Genomic DNA, 23,086 nt, shown 5'->3' on the forward strand with positions numbered 1-23,086 from the left:
ACAAACACTTACATCTGACTCTAAACTCACCTATAGCCAAACAAATAAACCAGGATAAAACAAACAAGAAAGCAGAGCTGGAAGCGTCGCCGTGATGAAAGAAGAAAGAACAAAGCTGGGAAAAACTGCCGAGTTTTTAGGGAAATAAAGAGTTTCAGTTCTGGACAGGAAGATTCTGTCAGTCGGTACAAAGTGTTTATTCAGACGTTCAGGTCGGGCTGGCCTTGACTCTCATTACCAGCTGCTTATCCAAACAGTTTAGGATGAAGATCATTTGGTTTTGTTCAGCTGTGACTCCTTCATGCGCCACTCCGCTTGACGGCCTTCTAATTGTTATTAATGGCCGACAAGAAGAACAATATTTCTGGGATTTCATTTTCTTTCCAGCGCGCAGATCATTATTTTTCTTGCTTTATTGATCAGCTGGTGGTGCAGCTCACCTGTTCGCCTGGCAGACACAGAGCGGCATCAATGAGAAGATGAATGTGATGCTTCCACAGCTCCATCATAACCTCAGAGGAAAGCTCAACGCTACGCAGGATGACGTTGCATGGAAACCGTGTTTATAGATCCGATTATCCCAGCCTGGATACCAAACCTCCGAAGACGTGTGAGGTTGTTTGCAGCTGTAGCTCAAGTGGACGCCGGTTTTTCTCTGTAAACTCTTAAAAACACTGACGGCGTTTATGGGCATGTGTGTTGACAGCGACTAAATAAAAGAAATACCTGCAGCTTTGATCTGTTTAATGACGTGAGCCGTGTTTGATGTACAAACGCAGCAGCAGCGTCGTCTTGTTTCCGGGGCTGCTGAGCGCGCTCTGCCTCCGCCGGACTGCTGATGTGTTGACGGCTGGCCGCTTTAAAGCAGGACACAGGATCCGGTGGTACTTTGAGCTCTCCTACCGGGAGGTGCATCCTCTTTTTTTTTGAGGTAGCAAACCCCATTCTCCTTTTAAAATGGGCGCTTAGAAGTTGAAATTTGCCAACATCAAGAGCTTCCTTGAATTAGGATGCCCTGCACTGCAAGTGTGTTATATAATGCCATGACTGGAGGCAGAGAAAAAGTGGAGCACAGGGGTAGAGATTAAAAAAGTTTCTGCATAAAAAGAGAGGAGGGAGGAAGAGATGAGCATAAAAGGGAAGGAGGGGGAGGAGGACTGAGGGAGAGACAGAGGAGATGGAAATCCAGAGTAATAAAAGGCGGGAGGAGGGGGTGTTTGGGTCGGCTCCTCCAGCAGGAGGCTGGTCAGCTCCTCTCAAGGCTCCGCTCTTTTTTCATTTAGATAATGGAGCATTTCGTTAATTGGCAGCGCACAGTTTAGGCCGAGCTTTGTTTGCCAACACGTCAGAGCAGAATTATTTCCACTACATTTACAGCAGAGTGTTGCTCAGCTTCCTCTCATTAAAGCCTCCTGCCCAGATCGAGCTTTCTCTGGAAATCTGCAGGCAGAGGCCAGAAACCACTGCAGCAAAATGAAACGGAGAGGAATAAAACCCATTTATCTACTATCTCACCATCCGCAGCCGGCTTGTAAAGAACCAGACAGAAACTTCTCTATCTGTTTACCGTTATTGTTTTTTTGCCACTCATAAAGCCTCACTTCTGGCTGCGGCGTTTCCTCCTCCTCCCTTTTCAAAAGAGTTATGCGTTGCGCTCGCATGATCTGTATCTTTAAATGTGATTGAGGGTATTTGCAGGGGGTGTTATTGGATTGTGGTGTTATTGTCTCACCTTTTCCCTCCGTGTTTTTAATGCCGGGATGGATATCCGCTCCAGCAGCACTGATCTCACTGTTCTGCTCATTAGGCCGGATTCTCAGAGACTAGTGCTTCGCAACAATAAGACACGCACTTCTGTAGTCCAGCCATTACCGAGTTTAACAATGTGCACCAGCCAGAAAAGTCCATTATTTCTGCAGCTCATCATCCCAAGCATCCACACGAGACAAAGGGGCTGTGAAACCGCTTCGGTGCGAAGGCCCATCTATCACTGAAGTCAGGAGCGGAGACAGGGGGGGGTAAGAAAAACATGCGGTGCAGATGCCCCATACTGGGAGCTCTGGCAGCATATGGGAGCCGCTGCAAGGCAGCTTTAGGGGCTAAACGTTGGTTTTTAATGAAAGTTTCTCACTCAAGAAAGAGAAAAAACATTAAATCATAATCTAATCAGCACTTTGTTAACAGGGTCTGGTTCCGATTAAACTGATATGAAGCCACAATCTGCTTAAAAACAAAAGTAAAAACTATTTGAACATATCGCTGATTCTGAGACATTTTGGATGTCAAAGTAAAAATATTTACATGAGAAACCATCTACGCTATTAGATGAGTGTAGATACTAATGGATCCTTAGAGAATAAAGGAGAAATATCTGTTTTTGTCTCGGTGGAGAAAGTTAAGGTAAATGTGAGACAAAGATACAGAAACATGTAGGAATAACTGTACAGGAAGGCCAAACGTACCACAAGAACAGTTATTAAAAATAGCATACTCAGATTAAAAGTAATAGTTTATGTAAAATTTATATTGTCTTGAAAAAATACTGGTTTGTTGGGAGCAGTGATGGTTTCAAGATATTTTTCTTGTCTTTCCTCCTTTCTAACATGTTTTTGCTTGTTTGTTTGTCATCATGTCCAGCTTAACAGTGTTTGGTACCGGTTGGGAAAAACAACTCAGTTTTTTAAACTGAGCCGGGCCGAGCCAGGCCGAGCCAGGCCGAGCCGAGCCAGGCCGGACCGAGCCGGGCCGAGCCGAGCCGGACCGGGCCGAGCCAGGCCGGACCGAGCCGGGCCGAGCCAGGCCGAGCCGAGCCGGGCCGAGCCGAGCCGAGCCGGCCAGCGAGCGCTGGCAGAGCGGGCAGCAGTTTCCTGCTGGAAGTATTAAAGAGAATTTCGTTGAGGGAGCAGCTGCTCGTTTAACAGACCTGTCACTGAAATCAAAGAGCTTAATCAAAATTTGATCAATTAATTGATCTTTCCTCTTGTGCTTTGAGATTCCCCCTGACTCTTGGCCCTCTAACTGTGAGCCACGCTCTACAATGTAAACTTTGTTCATTAGCGATGATCAAGGGTTCCTCTAATGTGAGCTGAGACGTGATATGATGGCTGTTTCCTCTCGGCTCTGAACTTGGCAGGACAACTCTCCCCGGTTGCCCTTTGAGTCTCAGGAGGGAACCCGGACGCCTTTCATGCTGCTCACACCAGCCCGGCGACGCGCTGTAGCTTTAACTTCCTCTGCCTTCTCGCTGTGTGTCTCGCAGGGTAACCAAGAGGCCACCAACCCTCCTGAAGCGATGGCCCAGCCCTACACCCCCGCCCAGTACCCGCCTCCCCCACAGAATGGCATCCCTGCAGAGTTTGCGGCGCCGCACCCGCTCCCGACGCAGGACTACACCGGGCAGAGCCGGGTGCCTGAGCACGCCATGACCCTGTACACGCCCACACAGACGCACAGCGAGCCGGCCGGCACTGACAACAGCACGCCCGCCATCACCGCCACCACGACCGCACCGGTCAGTGCCCTGCATCACCTGCAAACACTGTTCTCAACACGCTGTCAGCAAGTAAAATATATTCTTCTTATTTTATACTTCATTAACTGATTAACTGTGATTCTTTTTTTGTGCAACTAGCAAAAGATGAGAAATGTTGTTGTGAAATTTCATGAATTAGCTGCATCTCTGTCTGCAGGGAAAGTTTGGTTCCAGAAACTTTGGAGGTGCATCGCAGTAAATACAAATCATCGGAAAAATATATATTCAGTTCAGAAAGTCACACACACACACACATCTGATCATTTGGATGATGCTAGCTTACAACAAATAAAAAGCTACAAATTTAGTTTCTCAGAAAATGTGAATATTAATATGTAAAGCTGCAGCCAGTAACTTTTATAAAAATATATTTTTGTACATATTTGTTGAAGCTGCCATTGAGACAGATAATCTGAAAAAATCATCTCCCCTGTTTTCTCTCTGTGATAAACAACCAATGAGAGCCAGGAGGCGGGACTTAGCGCTGTCAGTCACAGTCTTGCCCGGTGCTGCAGCATTAGCATTAGCATTAGCCTGTTGTGAATGCTAATGCTAGTTAGCATAACCACAGATTACGGCGGATAAACGGTTTACCTGTAACGCTAAGTTTTTCTCTGCCATTAGCACATTTAGCAGCGAGTACATGAGGTTGATTGACAGCGCTAAGACCCTCCTCCAGACTGATTGCCTGATTTGAGCTGTGCATTTCTGCATACGGCAGCATGAGATGGATTTTTTCACAGATTAAATGTCTCAAACTGTCACAACATGGTGAAAGTTTTAACAAATAGAATAAATAAGTAAAAAACTGATTATTTTCAAAGTTACATTCTGCAGCTTTAATCCAGGAATGCTGATGAACAGTGTGTCCATCTGACATCTGGGCTCCTTCAGGATGAATATGTTTCTCTTCTGCACTGAAGGACCAGTGAATGAACTTTCCGATGATGGTGTAGCTGATCTGAGATGCGCCTCCAGCCTGAGCAGGAATGACTGAGCGCTCTTTAGTAGCTGCAGCCATTTTGAAAGCAAAACAAGCCCAGACCAGCTGTGGGTTAGAAGTGAAGCTGCTTAGCAAACAGAACAGGAAGCATCCAGATGAACTAAACTCCAGAACATGTTGTCCCTAAAAAGGGTCCTGGGTTTCAGCTGCATTCAGCCTTTAGCTTTAATTAAACTCCACATAAATCAACCTTTTACGTGTTTGTACATGACTTTAAACAAGGTGTGCAAACAGATTGTTTCAGGAGACTTTAGAAAATTATTTTCTGCATAATTTAACTTGCACATGTGGCCCCATCTGCACTACAGTAATGTGCATTTTTAATTGTCTGCACTGCCCACCATATTGTAGCTTTATTATGTCAACATTAGTTGCATGTGGAAGTTCTGCACGTTGCCTCAGAGAATTGCGGGTTTTGTGCTCGAAGCAGACGCAGCCGGCCCAGAATACGCCCACCACAGCCTGTAAAAATCTCCCATGACTTGAACAAAACATCCAAATATTCACATTACGAACCATAAATAACCACATCCCAGAGACTCTTCATTGGTTTACAGGCTGTGGCATTTAAATGATGTTTGGTTGGTATTGTTGGCACAAAGAAAACATCTCCAGCACCATTAAATCACCTGGATCCAAGCTTTAGAGGGTTGAACCGTCATCAACTCGTTTAGTTATCGATTAACTGCTAACTGGAACACACCGAGTCAAAAACAGGCATTTTGCTCAAAGGAAGACATTTTCAGAACAGAAATTAATTTGTACGTTTTACATTTAAGATGAAAAAATAAACCTTTGTCTGTTCAACACAGAACTCAAGTTTAGCTTCATCCGGTTCAACTTCAAATGAAAAAAATCACCTATTAAGCTTCTTTTGCTGTCCAATAATTAAGCTTTTAATCCCAAAAATGATCGATGGCATTGATAAGCAGAAAGGGCTGAGCTTTTGATTTTAGAAGGATTTCTAAAGAGTTCGCTAAAGAAATGCAACTTCATTTTCAACAACAAAATGTTTATTTTATTATTTTTAAAAAGAACTGAATATTTTTTATTTCAATGTATTTCTATTATTGTATTTAAAAAACGCCCCAGTAGTTAAATGAAATATCTGGAGATGGAATCAATGTTTTTATCTGATTAATCGTCAGAAATATTGATCAGTAAAACAACCGTTGGTTTCAGTCCTCGTGTTTCTGCCGTCCTCCACCGTCTGAACGCTTCAGCTGAAATCACGTCAGTCAACATTCCTCCAGTCGGTTGTTGTTGGATTTTGGTGGCTAAACTGCTGCCTTAGTTTCCTGTTCTGAAAGAGGTCGTCTGCTGCTGTAGCCCATCTACTCAAGCTGTGTGCTCAGTGTGTCCACATATGTGGACAGCCTGCTGATGCTGGAACATTTCCGTCCTAACCGTAGCTCTCTGGAAACCTGAAGGATGTTTGCGTGTGAGAAATGGCTGCAGAGGGTTAACCCTCACCCTGTATTCAGATCTTCAGTCGCTCCAACATTTCCTGATTGTTTTTCTGATTTTTGTGACGCTACTTCAGAAATTTTTGCAAGGAGTTTTGCGATATTTTAACTTTTGTGTGACAGTAAATGTAACTTTTCGTTACCTGTCAGCAGTGTAGTAGATGTAAGAAATGCTGCCACCTGCAGGTGGGAGTTAGCATCACTTCAGCCCAATGTCTGACAATTAATTTCCAATAAACTTGCAATTGAGTTTTGGTGTAAGAAATGCCAGGATCTGTTGATTTTGCGTAAATTACTGTGAAAACTGGAGGCACCGCTTGATGTTTAGCGGTTTGGGAGGGAAGTTCAGATCCTGAGATGTCTGAAGATGCAGAGGCAGAGCTGATCAGATTTTATCTGACAGGAAAGAGTTGGTCTCTCTGTCGGAGCGACACGCCCTTCACCCTCTCTGCCCTCGGTGAAAGCGGCACGGCGGAGATGCCTTTTACTCCAGCTGCTGTCCAGTCGGATCAGTCTGAGCGTGAAAGTCGCCTTCCTGCTGTCTGCCGCCTCAGAGTCAAATCCCTCGACTCGGGATTTACATCCAGAGTTTCGGATAAAAGCGAAGACGACTCGCGTGGCTCTAATGTTTATAAAAGGTGGTTAGAGATGAAAGGAGGAGGGCTCTTCTTCTCCTGCGGTGGCGCTGGGGGTCACGGCGAGGTCGCAGCCCCCCTGAGAGGGATCCAGGTCGCTCATAAAGAACGTTGCTAACACTTCCATTTTCCCGGCCTCACAATTACTGCACAGCCATGAATATTTGGCAGCAGAAAAAGTGCTTAGGCAGCACAAGCCGAGCAGCGGCGCATTATCATCGCCTTGTAATGTAGCAATGTTTGATTTGAAGATTTGTGTGACGCTCTCCAACTGCTCCACAGTTATATCCTGCACTTACAGTAATGGCTGACATGCAGGAGAGTTTAAAGTGGGGAGGGGGAGGGGGACTTGGCAGGAGGCTCACCCTCCTCCTCTTCCTCCTTCGTCTTCCTCCCCCTCTCTGACACTGAACACCACTCCTCCGCTCGATGCCTCCCTGTCTCCCTTCTCTCTCCGTTTCGCATTTGATTTCATTTCATCTGTTCGCCCGCTGTGAGAAAAAGCCCAGAGATGGTCGCCGTGGAGAGATGAGAGCTCGCCTGGCTCTCCCCGCTCCCCTCCATCTCCTCTCCCCGCATCCAGCCGTCTCTTCTCGGGGAGGACAGAGGGATGAGATTAGTGGGGTGTAAACACAGAGCCTAATCCTCGGGGGCCGCTGGTGTAGTGTCGCCCACTGCTGCGTTGGCTGCCTTTAATGACGGGCCCAGCCGGTTTGCTCTGGGTGCCGCAGACGGGCCCGGGTGCCTTTGATTAGGGCACCCTGCAGAAACACAGATTGAAGGAGCAGATCCCCCCTCTGCTGGCTCGACTCTGCTGCGCTCAGCTCCTCCACCCCGCCACGACGCTTTGCTCTGCACATCTTCTTGACTTAAAGACTTAAAAAGAGTCAAGTGAGTGAGAATTCAGCGAAACGTATGGATTCTGTGTCAATTCCCCACAGAGAGCAGAGTGTGTGTGTGTTTTAATGAGGCGTAGGGAGCCTCTGCGTCTCTACCAGGAAGGTGGCGCTGTCCGCCGCCCGGTCTGCAGGCCGGCATCGTGTTCAAACAAGCTGACTTGAAAGCAGGCGACTTGAGGAAGAGAGGCAGCGCCGAACTTTTCTCCAAATCCTTGGAGACGAGAGTAGCAGAGGGCTGCCGGGGAGCGAGCTCGTTATCTGGCTCGGCTCAAATAGTCTGAGGTTTGGTTGAATTTCATGAGTAATCATTCTCTTTTCAGATAACAAATTAAGGCAGTGGCATTAGGGCAGCACTCATTTCCAGATTTTTCACAGCCCGTGTCAGCGGCATGAAGACTTTCCAAAGGGTATTCTGGGGGACTGTGATAACATAGACACACACACACACTCGCAGGAGCATGCAGAAAACATGGACGAGCACACGCAAACACTCACACACGCGCTCTGGTCTCTGGCGAGCCGCGTTTAAAGCATGGAGACGCCGGCAGGGTGTCGCTTTCAGAGGCTGTGCTGACGGCGATCTGCAGGAGAGGGAGGAGATTCAAACTCTCAGATGATTTAATAGTTTAAATTATCACAATACCTGCTTCCACGTCTCAAACAGTCCGAAACTAGCAGTAAACCAGGAGGAAGAGTGGATCTGTCCTGCTGCACATTTCCAAAACCAGAGCAGAAATGTAAATGTACAGCAAGATGATCTCCAGATATAAATGCGTTAATTTAAGGGTGCATTCACACCTGAAGCAGGAAGTGGACTACAGTGCAGGGCATTCTGGGTAAAAACAACCAAAACAAACGTGTTATGCTAGCGCTAGCTGGAGAAATGACGCGAGGTCTGTTACCAAAGAGAAGAGAGAAATCCTCCAACCGCTAAAATCTGACGCTACTCCGTTTATGTTACATGTTGCGAAAGAAGAAGTTGGTTACAAAATACTCAAATCTAATTATTAATCCTAAATTGATGATTCTGGCTTACTGCAAATGAAAACCCAGATTCCTCTGAAAAACTGAGTCTATTTCAGAAATGTTGGCCCACTGAGCGGCACATGTAAAATAATCATCGGCGTATTGGCGCATCAGTGCATCGCTATATTGGTTTATCGGTGTATCGATGCATCAGTATGTCGGTGTATTGGTGAATCGGTGTATCGGCTGGCATCATTTCCATTCGGACATTACATGACCATATCATAACATGTCTGGGTTAAAATTCAGTTTTTTATTGATCAGATATAATATTCTAATGTTCTCAGATCATAATTCATTAGCTGGAAGCCAAAATGACCAGAAATAAATAATGTAAAGATTCTCTGACTTTAGCATTTTGAAATAAACATTTTGCCGACATCCTAATTCATCAAGAATAAGCTGCTCCTCAGCATCGTTGTGTTAATATTCAGACAGCACTGCAGCAGGAGATCGATTGGCTCTCTGATGTTTGGAGTTTTACGGCTCCTGTTCGGGTTTGGGCCGATGTAAACACGGCGCGGCCATTTTTACTGAATGATTTCTGAGCTCGAGGCCGCAGCAGCGACTCTGGGCTCTAAAACTAAATTTAAAACCCCAAAATTTACAGACCAAAGTCCCACGCATGAAGGCTCTGAGGCTCGCAGGAGCGCCATTCATTTTGCCGGTCTGCACAGTGAGTGCTGCCTCTGAATGTGAAATAATAAATAAAAATGAAAACTGTGGTATTTCTCAGCCTCAGGAAAGGCAAATTCATCCCCTCCTGTTGTTTGCAGGTTTTCTCTTGCTCTATTGTGCCACAGTATAGATATATATCCATAGAAGTTTCCTACGGACCTGGAAAGTTTGTTCTTTTCCCACTAACCAAATTCAGGTTGAACTGGACCTGTTGTACTTCCACCGGGTCGACATGTCAAACGAATCCGAAGGGGAGAACTGAAGTTTGATAAAACTGTGTTCTTCACACATCTCCTAAAACTGTTCCTCCCTGTAGCCGTAGTGCCATCTGCAGAAATAAACCATGTGGTCAGAAACAACCAATCAGAGACAGGAGGAAGGTCTTAGTGCTGTCAATCACTTTATGTATGCGCTACTCGATGTACTAATGGAGGAGAAGTGATTTATCGTTACAGAATAACTGTCATCGATGGTCATGCTAACTAGCATTAGCATTCACTGCAGGCCTTCCTGTTAACAGTTAATCTGCCTGACAGAAACCGGTCCTTTGCATTTGGCTGACCTTAGTGACTCCACGTAAGCCTGGGGGTCCAAAGTGTGGTTCAGGGGCCATTTGTCGCCCATGAAATGATTTTGTTCGGCCCCTGACCTCAAGAAAATATTTCTGATATTTCTGAAGTAATGATATACAGATTTCATAAAGATTTTGTTCATTATTGAGCAGGTAAATCTAAGAAAATCATTTAAAAAAATCAAAATAAAATAATTTTTGCATTCTTAATTGAGTGAATTTTGTGGCCCTCCAGTGGTTTAAATTAGTCAGCTTGGATAATAAAACTCTGATGCGACTCAAGCAGGATCAACGTTAACACTTTGCATTGAAATAACAAGAATTTTAACAAAAACCTATCAGAAATCCCAGGAATCGAACCGGGTCGTGGTTTTTAGTGCAGGTGGATCCTGAACGCTCTGCCTCCTGTGCAGGAGCGACGGCGGCTGAGCCGGGTCACCAGCCGCTCCTCCAGGTGATGGAGGGCTTATATCTGCAGCTCCTTTAGAGAGAGAAAACAAACCGGAAGAGGAGGGTAATGAATTAAGGCTTGGGCATTATAATTCTTGTGAGCGAAGACTCCAAAGCCCCCCACCCCGGCTCCTATTTAATCGGATGTAATCTACCTGCTTGGCAGCATTCCAATCAGATAGTTTCAATTATGCTCTTGTAATGCCACTCTGCGAGGAGGGGGAAAGTGCTGAGCAGAGCACTTTGCAGGCGATTTGCAAATAACAGCAAGGGAGTCTTTTAGAGAAATGACTGAACAGGAAGCCAGAGAGCTGCAGGAGTTGACAGCTCTCTCACTCTTAGCTTTGCTGGCTTTGGCGGTGACGGTGTGTTTTGCATCCCGCCTCCTCCTCCCTGTGACAGCAGCTGTCGGGACAGTAAAGTGCCACTGAAGGTGGCCTCCTATGGTAATACAGAGGTAATTATTTTCCACTGCTACAGCGCCGTTTCACAAGCAGGCAGGCAGGTTGGAGCCTCGGGAGCAGCGGCGCGCAGGCAGCATTCCCGGATCTCGGTGACACTCGAAGTTATTGAGTTAGTAGTTTGCAGTCTGAGGTGCTCGGAGTCAGCAATTCAGCGTTTGTGTTCCCAGAATGTGTGCTTGGCCCTGATGTCAGCGGGCTGCTGGCCTGTCTGCGCGCCGGCTGAAAGTTAATCTGGATGTCTGCAAACACGCGTGATAAAAAGCCCGACAGACAGAGCTGGAGGACAGCGGAGCGCCGCGGCCCGGCAACATACGCTAAAGGTCGAGTGTGTCATGTGTGACCGATGAAACAGATTGACCCGAGGGGCTCCGATACCTTGTCACCCTCCGCGGTCCAGCATCTGTCTGCAACGTGTCACCCCTGGGCCCAACATGGCCGCTCAGGCTATTAACCTCCAGCGCGCGAGGACACGGCTCTGCGCTCGTCCCTCTCTGTCACCGATCCGTGGCGCCGGACGGCGGCGGCGCGGTGCGGCGCGGCGGCTCAGGTGGAGCTACCTGGACGGCCGCGGGCCAGGCGGAGCGGGACCTTGAATCAAACAACTGTCACCGCTAACAATGTATGTCACCGTCTCGGAATGGGCCATAAAAACCAAATAAATGACGGCCATTACAGTGGAGATTGTGATTATGATAATGAGAATAATAAAGGCGATCATCATTACGATCATGATGATAATGATAATACTGTGATGATGAATTATAATGAATAAATCCCGAGCCCATTTCCTAAATGGTGGGCATGTATCACTAAGAGAGGCCTGCAGCCTCGGCTCTCCGAGTCATTTCAACCGTTTGGACTCGGGCAACAACCTCCTCTCTTTTCACCGCTGCATCGCCATCAGATTGTGTGTGTCGGAGTGTGTGTGTGTGTGTGTGTGTGTCGGGCTCAGAGAGCGCTTCCCAGGAGACCTTGCAGTTTACATATCACATTCAAACAGCTTTTGTGCTCAATATCTGCCACTTCCACTGCCTGGTTCCTCAGCCCCCCTCCCTCCTCGGCCTGTTTCTTTATTTAACCCCCCCACACCCCTCACCCCCCACCGCCACCGGCACTAAATCAGGCTTCAGTCCTGTTGGTTTTATTCATTTGTTTGCTATTATGAAACTGAAACTATGAGCAAAAAACCCCCAAAACAAACTTCATCTTCTCCTGATGAGTGACCTCTAGTGGTCAAGGCCGTAATTACGTCGCTCTCTCAAATGTGCAGCTCTTCATTCAACCACTAAAGTTTAAAATCTGACTTTTTCTCTGATTTCTCCGCCTTCATTTCCAGCATGAGTGAAAAACACACAGCAATCTAGAAGCTACATAAAACAATAAAAACATTAGAATGAACAGATGAATAAAACACCATTAAGCCGTATTCTGATAAATAAAACACTTTTTTTAAGTTTTCATGTTTTTCCACATTTATTCCTCTTGCATATTGACTTTTTCCCCATCCAACAACAAAAATGCAGAAAAATCCATCCCAAGCAGCCCAGAGGAGAGATCCAGCCAGAACCAGACAAAATAAACAGAATCTGATTCTGATCCAGTTACAGACTAAAAAACCTTTATACATATATATATATATATATATATATATATAAATGTATCGTATACCATATGGTGCAGGGCTGACGGAGGGATGGCAAACAGGTTCATATGCAACAGATCTGATGGGTTTTTGATTAGTTTAATACAAAAACATGAGAATAATGGATATGATCTGAAATTAAACTGGTTTATTTTGGGTTTAGGAAACTGGAGAATAACTTTGACTTTTACACATTTTGATGATGGTTTCACTGTTGGTGACGGATGTTTTTTATGTTTTGTTTAAAAAGATACAAATGTTATCGAATTATAAAGGTCCAGATCAGACTTATAGGCAACATTGGATGTAAAGACCTAAAGTTAAGCAATAACTGTCTCAGGTTTTATTAAAATATTCCTCCCCCCTCAAAAAAACTCATTAGTGAGCAGTTTTACCTGCCAGGTCTCAGCTAATTACCATTTGGCTCCACACTCGTATCGATATTTGTCATTTTCTTCCCTGAAAGAGAGAAAATGATCCCATCTAATGGAAAACTTTTAGCCCCTGCGGAGCAGGAGACAGAGGATAAACTCTGCGTTTGACCAATGAGCTTTTTGTCCACGGAAAATAAAACAAGGTCCATCTAAAGAGACAAGCCAGCAGCAGGCTCGCTGAAATCCATCACCGGTGTCACACTGAGAAACAAGTGGAATTTGTCATTGACATCAGACACATCATTTATACAGAAATGTCAGCGTCGCATTCGCATAATGATGGAAACAACAACGCTGAGGGCTCTGGGCCTCGCACTCTGATGGCTGTGTGCAAACGTCACCAATAATGTGTCTTTAGTCTAGACATGTCAGGGCTCTGTGGGATCTATATCCACGCCTTTTTGTCAGCGCCTTCAATCTTCCCTGTTGCTCAGGAGCTAAGTGCAAGAGATTAATAAGTGGATTTGTAATGCACAACCTCAGGTTTGACACTATAAGTCATCGGCTGTTTATCGCTCAGGCTTTCTGAGTAGATTGAAAAATGGCAGATGTGGAGTTAAGTTAGTCAGCCGGGCCTCCCTCCCTCCCGCCCCGCTGCCTCTCGTTGTGCAGGACCAGGAGGTACAGTTCGCCGCCGCCGCAGCAGCAGCAGCAGCTAATGAGCAGCTTGTGTCTTTCTGCTTGTTTCCCTCCAGCAGACAGATGACGTGACGCAAACAGAGGGTTCTCAGCAGCTCCAGCTCCAGCACTCAGACTCTTCAGAGAAGCAGCAGCCAAAAAGGTTACATGTCTCCAACATTCCCTTCCGCTTCCGGGACCCAGATTTGAGGCAAATGTTCGGGGTGAGTAGCTCCAGGAAACGTATTCCTACTGGCACAGCAGCACCGCTCACACACTGACCTGTTTCCACTGGTTGTATAATTAGGCATTTTGACATTTTGAAAATAAATTTGCTGAATGGAAACACGGCAATTTCGAAAAGACTCGTTATTCAACAAAAACTAGATTTTTTGGCAATATTGAAAGTCCAACGGAAACACTTTGTGTCACATCACAAGTGATTTTTCATTTTCTATTCAACCAGGTGGATTATTAGGAACTAATTGGAACAAAGATCCAGCTGCACACTTGACCAAAACCAACAAACATGTTTTATGTTGAAATCATAAGACGGTAAAAACAATAGAGACATAAAATGTTTATCTGAAGCCTGTGAACGTTTCAGACATTTTTAAACACCTTTTAAAGTTCCTTCCGGTCTGCAGCTTCATGCAAAGATAATTCTCCATATTTTGATTTCATTGAGCGTGACGTGTTGATCGTAAGACGTTTCAGTCACGTGATCAGCAACCAGGAAGCAGCTGAAGGATGATGAGGTTTATTTTTTAATGACTTACCAAACGTGTGATTTTAATTCTGTTTCCGCAACAAAGTTTTGCTAACATTCATAATGGAAACGCAGCCAGTGACTCGACTGACTCAGCTGCTCACAGGATGTTCCAGTTCGCTACGTCTCCACTAACAGGAAATGATCGCGTCGTCTGTAAAGTACAGGAAAGCACAAACAGTAACTGGAGGCTTTGCTGCAGCTGTCATCTAGTTAATGCATTGATTACTGTGTTGTCTGGGGAGAAAAGAGTGGCTTGGAAGATTTCGCAGGTGATAAACAGCTCAATCAGTCACAATCAGCTCCTGAACTCTGTGGGTCAGACACCAGGGAGGCGGCGGCTGAGCGATGAAACCTGCCGCCGATCCCCAACCCGCCCGCCGTCAGCGGCTCGCGTCCGATCGAGTTTGAACACCCGGATCTGACGGATCTTCATCGTCTCCCGGCCAATTAACGCGCTGGCTCAGCGGCTCACCTTTGTGTCTCGCACAAGCTTCGATACGAAGCCAACCGGATTCAATAACAATAATGGATCTGAAAGGAGACGATGGCCAGAAATGTACTTCAAATGTTAGGCGCTAATTGGACCATTAGCAGCCAGAGGCGTTAATTTTAGCCGTTATGAAGACAACATTGAGCTGATGATATTAATTACCAGAGAGCCCTAGCTGTGGCTTTATAAATTGCACACAACATGGCTGCTTTCTCTCTCTGATTGTTGGCTTTATTGTTCCCGGCGCTGGTGCAGGTCGTGTGGAATCCAAATCACCGGCGTAATTAGCTCGGAGGCTTTGTGTGCCTGGCCGCTGCATGCAGATATATGATGGAAAATTGATTGCAGCCCACCCAGCCTCCCTCAATCACATGTTGCCCTCTCCTTCCCGGTGCTGGCGCTGGTTGGCGAGGTGGAGGATTGTGGGATTGATTGTCTTGGTTGGAGCTTGGCGTAGAGATAGCGGGTCCGCTCCACCCTCTGACACGGCCTCCACAATGGGGCCTTTGTGTGATCAGTGTGTGCAAAGCCTCATTCCTCCAGCTCTAATGGCTTCTGGAGCGCCACCGGCTCAATACGCCATTACCGCTACGCATGAGTGAAGCCCGCAGACGGGAAGACGGAGGAGGCGCCGCCGCCGCCGCGCAGGCTCCGAGGTACCCGGAACGAGACGGGAGGGCCCGGGATGCCCCCCGCGCGCTGCCGGGTTGAGGGACCTGTGAGCCTTTAACGAGGCGCTGAATGAAGGTCTCATTAGGGCATCCGCAGCGGACGCTAATCAGTAATTAGAAACTGTGATCTCTGAGAGCTGGTAAGTGCGCGGGAAATGAAAACACTCCAGCGAGCGCCGCGCGGAGCCCACGCTGCGCCGCTCGAGGGTGCCCTCATTTGTGAGCGCCGCTTCTTCAGCAGCGCTTCTCTGGGTGGATGCGAGGCTCTCGCAGCGTTCCCCAGAGCAATCAGACCCCCGCCCCCGTCCCACCGTCCCGCTGAGCCCCCGACACGCAGGCCACTGCCGCCTCATTACGGCGCTCTGAGCAGCGCTGAGACGTCCGGGATAATCAAAGGTGGATCCTGTTTGGTCCACATCGCTCTCGGTTTACAACCTCGGCTTATTAACAGGAAAAAACAGAAACATGCAAGCGCTTTGTCAAGAAAGTGCTGAATTGATCGTGTCATCATTTACCATGACTTTGATGCAGTTATTTATTTGGATCAGCAAACAATGAATAAAAAACATTTATTACAAAATCAGTTGCACTATAATATAACTAGGCCAGTCAGTAAGCAATAAATCAATTAATCGCATGATAAATTAAAACAAACTCAATAATTTCCATTTGCATGTTTTATTGTTTTTATCTTTCTACCAAAACCTGGATGATAAAAATCTCCAGTTTTGTTTACAGACTTTATAATTAATTTTATTTATTGTTTCTGTTGTTTTATTTATTTTGTATATTTAAAATGTCTTCCAGTTCCAGTGTTGAAAGTTTATTGATCCTTCAGAATCTATTGTTGTATTTTTAAGCCATAAAATGGTCTGAAAACAACAATGTTATCATTTATCACAATAACTTCTGGGACAATTTACTGTCCAACACAGTTTGTTACTATGACAGACCTAAATATAACACAGCATATTGATCCATGACTGAACTATTGCAACATTTTATATAGTAAATAATTAAGCAGGGTTCTTTTAAATGCTCCTGCATTTATTTAAAAATACCAATAAATGTGATAAAATCCAGTTACTGCGTGTCTTTATGTGACTGGATTATAAATGGAAATGTTTGTTTGTGGGGCTGTAACTGCTGCGACAGTCGAGACATAAAGTTACCTGAAAAGAAGTAATAAATAGTTCTTGTTACTCCCACAGATTACCGTGATAAAGGTTGAAGTTTGCACCACTCACACCTTGTATAAAGTCCTTCAAAGTGTCTGCAGTTTTTTAGTAAAGTGGAAACTAATACTCTGTCTAAAAACCTAAAATTGGAAAGTGATCATTTTGCCATTTGTTGAAGTCGTTTCAGAGACATGAGATCTGGACTCTAAATGTTGACGCTTTGCAGCTGAAGTCATCTCATCACGTTGAGCCACCATGTTGGACGTACTGAAGTACTGAGTTAGATTCTCAGATTCTGTTCATGTCAGTTCAGCCTTAGTTTCTATTTTTGGCGAGTTTACGAAAGTTGGAAACAGCTTTGAAACTGACCCAGAACTTCTGGTGATTGGATCAAATCACCAACTTTACCGAAATTCAGCCCACATGATTTTTACCTCTGTCCTAAACGACAAACCCCCTGAAACCAGAGCAAATTTAAAATGTACAACAGTTTAGATGCTAACCAGTTTTTTCATATATGCTACCTGATGGTTTATTTATTCCATGTTTACTAACAATTAGACACATACCTTCTTCATTATGATTATATTTTACTAAGCTTACTTATGAAGTAAATGAATATTAACCATCTTAACTTGTAAGGTATTCACTGCAAGTCTGTCAGTTGTTGGCTAGTTTGGTTTTCTCCTCTGTTCTTACTGTGAAATCACTAAATAAATCCGATATTAACCCACATAGTGCTGAGCTTTAAACATTTTTCCCTCCAGCCTCGTGTGGGTTTCAACAGAAATGAGCCGCTGACAAAAACTTGGCGATAAATCCGCGCTTACCTATGATAGACGCAAACAAACGCTAACTAGCTAGCTAGCTAGCTAGCAAAGACATGTTAACAGCTGGGCAGCAGGAGCCTCAAATGTCTCAGGTCACAGAACAAACTGAAGACGTTTGTCTCCAAGTCACACGTCAGAAAATCCAGTGAGGAAAAAACAACATTTATGAGAATGTACAAGATTAAATACTCCTGCCACAACAAACTTTAAGGCAAACTTACATTTTATTAAATAAACTGAAAACATTTTAGGGCCTTAATTTTAGAAACAAATTTAAGAGTTTTAAAGGGTTAGGGGTTTATTTAGCTGGTTTGCTCCTTTTCATGTAAGAAAACCACTCTGAGCACGAAGCTAACCGTGTTTAGCTAGTCGCTCACAAACCAGGAAGTTTCAAACGGCTCAAATGAAGAGGTTTGTCTAACACACATTAAGTTACCACCAAATTTAAGAGAAAAGAAGGTTAAGTGGTTATTTATATTGTATTTAAGCTTTTAATTTGACCAGGAAGATAATTTACCTAAATGAAATAAGTACTTATTATTCCTAAAAGCTCAATGAGTTACTGATCTGTGTAATTAAAAAGGTAAAGGTATTAAAATCTGGGATTTTTTTTGTTAAATCTGTGTTTTGCTCTCAGACCAGTCAGGTGTGTAAGAGACTTTCCAAATCATAACATTTTGTTCCATTACTGTCAGAAGACATAATGAATGAAGACAATAATAAGTTGCCATGAAAATGTTTGAAACGTTATTGCACTTTAAAAGTGTTGTTGTGTTTATTCTTCCTTTCAGTCGGTGGTCACTGTCCTGTTTTCTGCTCACGGTTCCAACATTTCTCACATTTTAACAGTGAAGTTTTACACTTTTTCAGACATAAAAACAAAACAAATGAACTAAAGCAGACAGTTTCAGTTCACTATTTTTATTTATTACTGTTATTAAAAATATCTCATGATGGTATTCTACATTTTACAGTACAATGTAGACTAAAATATAACAAAAATGTTTTAAAATGTCCTAAACACCAGACTGCTCTGAGAAAACGAAAAAACAAAATCCTCCAATTTCAACCTTTATTCTAATTACACAGATCAATAAGTTATTTAGGAATAATAATCATTACACTGAAACAATCCAAACAAAGAAGAACAAATTAAGTCCAGGAAGTTACAAGGAAAAAGTTCTCAAGTTTTCTGGCATTTAGTAAATTTAGATGTTTCTAACTAACCTGAAACAAGAAGCGATTAGTCCGACTGTTTGTCTTTTTATAGTTTGAAAATATCTGGTTTCAACTGTAACAACAGAGATCAGTCGATTTTGGGAGAATCCATCATTAGATTGCACTTTATTACAAAACTGCACTTTGAACATTAAGCACCTTATAAACTGAAATTGAAGCATTTTGAAGGACTTGAAGCCCCTGAATGAACCGTGTCTGCGTCGACTCATGGAAGTGCAGATTAAAAGCTGGTGTGAAACGCGTGAGCGTTCAGACGTTGGGTGATAAATGGACTGAAACGTGAGGAAGCGCCGGTGTGGTCGCTGAACTCAAAGCTGCTCTGTGGATGGATGGAGCTGCAGTCCCACGCTGTAGATGACATCAGTCTCTCCCCCTGGAGACTCCTCCCATTGAAGCTATTGTTTATCGCTGCTGCTGATGCAGCTGTTTATCCCTGTGTGTGTGTGTGTGTGTGTGTGTGTGTGTGTGTGTGTGTGTGTGTGTGTGTGTGGGGATAGGAGTGAGATCAGTGGTGAGCAGCGNGGAGTGAGATCAGTGGTGAGCAGCGAACAGTCCCCAGCACCATGTGGAAATCCACAAAGACGACTTCCTCTGAAACTAATTAATCGACGCCACAAGCCCATTACACTCGGTTAAAACAATTAGCATCTGCACGTAGCGTGGGGGAAGCATCGTCTTCTCGGGCGAGAAAGGGGGCGTCACGCTGGGATATAAATGCCTGCGCTCCCTGTTTGAGTCAGTGGAGCTGAGCGCCGCAGCAGACAGATGTGCGGACAGGAGCGGAGACGCGGTGCGTCGCCCTGAAAAGGAGCAGGAAGCAGAAGTTTTTCTGCTCCTCAAGCCCACTCCACTGTCTGCAGCCGGATAATAGCCAGCTCCTCCTAACCCCTATTAGCGGCTCAGTCAAACGATCCATCCATTCCCATTGAGCGCCGACCACATGGAAGGCCCATTTCTTCCCTGTTGTGCTGAAATGAAGGCGACGCGGACCGCTTGACAGGGTAATTACTTTTAATGAAATAATACGGCCATTGTAGACAGCAATTAAAAGTCGCACTCGCTCCACTCATTAGAGGAACTTACAGTTTACTTTCATTCCTCTGTTTTCTAATGATCCGAAGGCAGGCCTGTTAAATCGAAAGGCTGGAGCGCGGTAACCCCCGGGGACGGGCCCTGAGGTTCTGCTGGCCGCACAACAGAGCGGACCGGGGAGGAGGCGCGAGGCAGCAGGAAGTTTTTCCAGGGTGAAGACATCAAAACGGCGTCGGAAATAAACAAACTCTGATCAGAAACGCTGAGAAATTATCAGAGATCAAGCATTTCTACAAACGTCTCGTTTCATTGATACGAATCCAGACGCATTAAAGCAGCGGCGATGAGTTCTCGCCAACAACCTTCAACAACTGTTTGCTCAGCTAACAAATGCAAATTGACCACCATTTCCCCACAAAAGTAACATTTCCATATCGCCCTAATGGTTTTTCTCTCTCCAGCCTTCCTCCTCCTGAATTCGCAGCCAGCCAAGCTTTCTGACTCCGTCTCTGCTCTTCTGTCTTTCTTTTCTCTCCGCAGCAATTTGGAAAGATTTTAGATGTGGAGATTATCTTTAATGAGCGAGGATCCAAGGTAAGTGAACTAGAACGCCAGCTGCTTCATTACCATGTACTTCTTCTGTTTCCTAATGACGGCATTAGTGTGGTGTGTACATTGGCGGAGAGTAGCCGTCTCTAAGCCCGGTCCTGGAGAGCCGGATGCAGCCGGCCCCTCGCTCTCCGGCTCCCTCCCTCCCTCTTGTTTTGTTGTCTGGTGCAGCTCTCTCACTAGTTGTGAATCATTAGTCCTGTCAATCAATTTATCATTGAGCCGTTTCACATTTCGCCTAATCCACCAGCAGATGGAGAGGAACCTGCTCCAAACCTGACCACTCATTCAGACGGCTTCATGTTATTCAGATATTCGCTTTGTGAGGAAACGTAGGACTTTAAAACATCCAGCTGACGAGAAGATGCATGAGAACCAGATGAGATTTTAGAAGAACTGAAAACGGTTTCCCAGGTTTGAGCAAAGACATGAAACCTTCATGACCTGGTCGTAATGTTTTGCTTAGTCTGGGGTGGGGTTGGTGGGCCATTTGTGGCCCCTGTCTACAGTTCAAGAATGAATTTGACAGGTGTTACAAGTGAAATAAACTGAAACTGGTCCTTTTTAATCTGGATTATTTAATTAATTACTAAAAACAAACTCATTTATCTTGCTGAAAACTTATTTTTCAGTGCACCAGGACATTTTGCATTACAAACTAGATCAAAAATACTTGCTAATATTTTGTGTTTTTGCAGTGTATTTTTTAAAGTACATTTTATTCAACTCAAATCTGCTTTTAATTGCTGTATTAACATTTGACTAAATATAACAAGTGTTTTCAAGTGACTGTTGACCTTTATTGATCATGTTTTTATTGCTACAAATAGAGAAAATTATTTTTCAGTTTTCATCAAGAACCCAAAACTATCAGCTTTCTGTTTGGCTTTCAATTAACATTAAATTAAAATAGTTCATGCTTAGTTAATTATTGAGTTTGGGGGGGAAAAATCAACATTTTAGGTGGTTTTAGATTTTAAAAAAGAGATTTTTGTTCTTGTAACAATGGCGGGTGAAGTTGAGGCGACACTCACACAGCATCTCTCGATGCTCACTTCTGATCCGATATTTTTTGCGCGGCCGTTCATGCTACTGATTAAATGCGACTGCAGTCGGACTTCTGTGAACGGCGGCCCGCATGCGCAGAAGAAGAACGTAGACGTCCCGCCGCGGCGCTCCGTTTACGGCGGTGATAATGGCCGCCGTCGGCTAAGATCGGATAAAGTCAGAACCGACAGAATCATCACCAAATCAGAACAAGACTAAAAAAATGAATAAAGTCCAGCCAACAGCAGCAGCCTGACGTCTGTACACAGGTCAGTTTGGATGTGGAGTCAGACAAATCCGTCCTCAGCCGTCGTTTACGTCCAGATTTACGGCGTCTGGCTTCTTCTGCAGCAGAACCATGATGCACATCTCACATCGATGACATGAAATTTGGATTTGGATCAATAAGATATGATTGAATATCCCATATGGGCGCAAATCTGATTTTTCTCAGGTGAAAAAATTGAAGTGGACTGGCTGCTATGGCTGCTATGAGAAAGTGTGATGTAGGTTGCAATAAAACCCAAACGGATTTGGATCTCCTGATGAGCTTTAGCATTTTGCTAACGGTAGAAAGTTGCTTCAGTTGTCGTGTGGATGAAAAATGTAATTCCCTCTGGGATTAATAAAGTTTTCTTTGATTGAACTGGATTGAAACTGGTGTGACCTGAACCCTGTAGAGAATCTATAAGCTGTTGTCATAGCAACCTGGACTTCCTGAGCAGCTGAGGCTGATCTCCGTGCTACCCCGCATTGATGCAGTAATTTATGCAAAAGGAGCCCAGACCAAGAACCGATGCTGTTCAGTAGGGACACATTTCTGGATTAAAATCATTCTTTTTAAATCAGTTTGATTTAATATTCCAATTTTCTGTTAGCTACAATCATCCACAAATACATTCTTAAATCTGCATAATTAGATTTAGTGACTCAAATTAACTTTTTAATGATATTTTAATTTATTTAGATGCGCCTGAATAAACGGGGGCGTCCAGCTTCAAGCAATCGTTACACAACCAAATAAATATAATTTATCAATATTGAACATATCTAGGCTGTTCCTCACAAGTAGGACATCATGTGTCCATATGTTGAATAAATTAATCTAAAGGAGCCACATGAAGGATGAAGTTGGCCTTATTTTGCATTTCTTCTGGTTATAAATAAAAAAAATCCAATAATAAGACCAAAACTAACAATGTGCGACTACCTTTCTCAGCACTTTCTGGCTTCCCCTCTTTATGCGGCGCTCGGCCCCGCGCTCGCTGGTTCCCACCCCGGTTGTTAGTCTTCATAAAAAGGTCACAAATATGCAGATTTATTTAAATAAGAAGCAGCTCAGCATTTTTCCCCAAACATGGAGCTGCTGTAGTTTCAAGTAAACAAAGCTCCAACCGGGAGGCGAAGTGTCGGGCAATGCGTCCATCACGCACTTTAAAACTCATCCATAATAAGCGGCCGGTGACCGAACTTAACCCCGACACGGATCGCATCAATCCCAAACACTGGCTGAGCAGGAGAGGCGGGAAAAATGGCCGCTGCAGCGAGGCGTTGCTGCGGGCGGCATCAGTCAGGACAGGTGAGGCCTGCGGCGGCGTGAGCGGCTCATCCAGCTGTTCCTTTAATAGAGTGTAGAAGAAGCTCCACGGCTCTCATTCAGAACGCCGACAGCTGAGTCACCAATACTATTGATTCCCATTCATAGCTGGGGGTTACTGGGGGCTACTGGGAGCTACTGGGGGCTACTGGGAGCTACTGGGAGTTACTGGGGGCTACTGGGAGCTACTGGGAGTTACTGGG

The 23,086-nt window shown here is 44.7% G+C and overlaps 1 protein-coding gene across 15 annotated transcripts in view; it reads left to right on the plus strand.

The window, feature by feature from the left end:
- Positions 1-23,086, plus strand: part of rbfox3a (RNA binding fox-1 homolog 3a) — a 553,126-nt gene that overhangs the window by 498,160 nt on the left and 31,880 nt on the right. For 11 of the 15 annotated variants that reach the window (XM_017306231.1, XM_017306224.1, XM_017306225.1 and 8 more), the window contains 3 exons: positions 3,260-3,562; positions 13,496-13,642; positions 20,171-20,224. In XM_017306231.1, the coding sequence (XP_017161720.1) occupies positions 3,260-3,562; positions 13,496-13,642; positions 20,171-20,224 (504 nt within the window). The remainder of the gene's footprint in view (positions 1-3,259; positions 3,563-13,495; positions 13,643-20,170; positions 20,225-23,086) is intronic. The other 4 variants (XM_017306232.1, XM_017306229.1, XM_017306226.1 and 1 more) reach the window with 3 other exon arrangements.

The sequence above is a fragment of the Poecilia reticulata genome, linkage group LG8 (genome assembly GCF_000633615.1).
Source record: "Poecilia reticulata strain Guanapo linkage group LG8, Guppy_female_1.0+MT, whole genome shotgun sequence".
Taxonomy (NCBI): domain Eukaryota; kingdom Metazoa; phylum Chordata; class Actinopteri; order Cyprinodontiformes; family Poeciliidae; genus Poecilia; species Poecilia reticulata.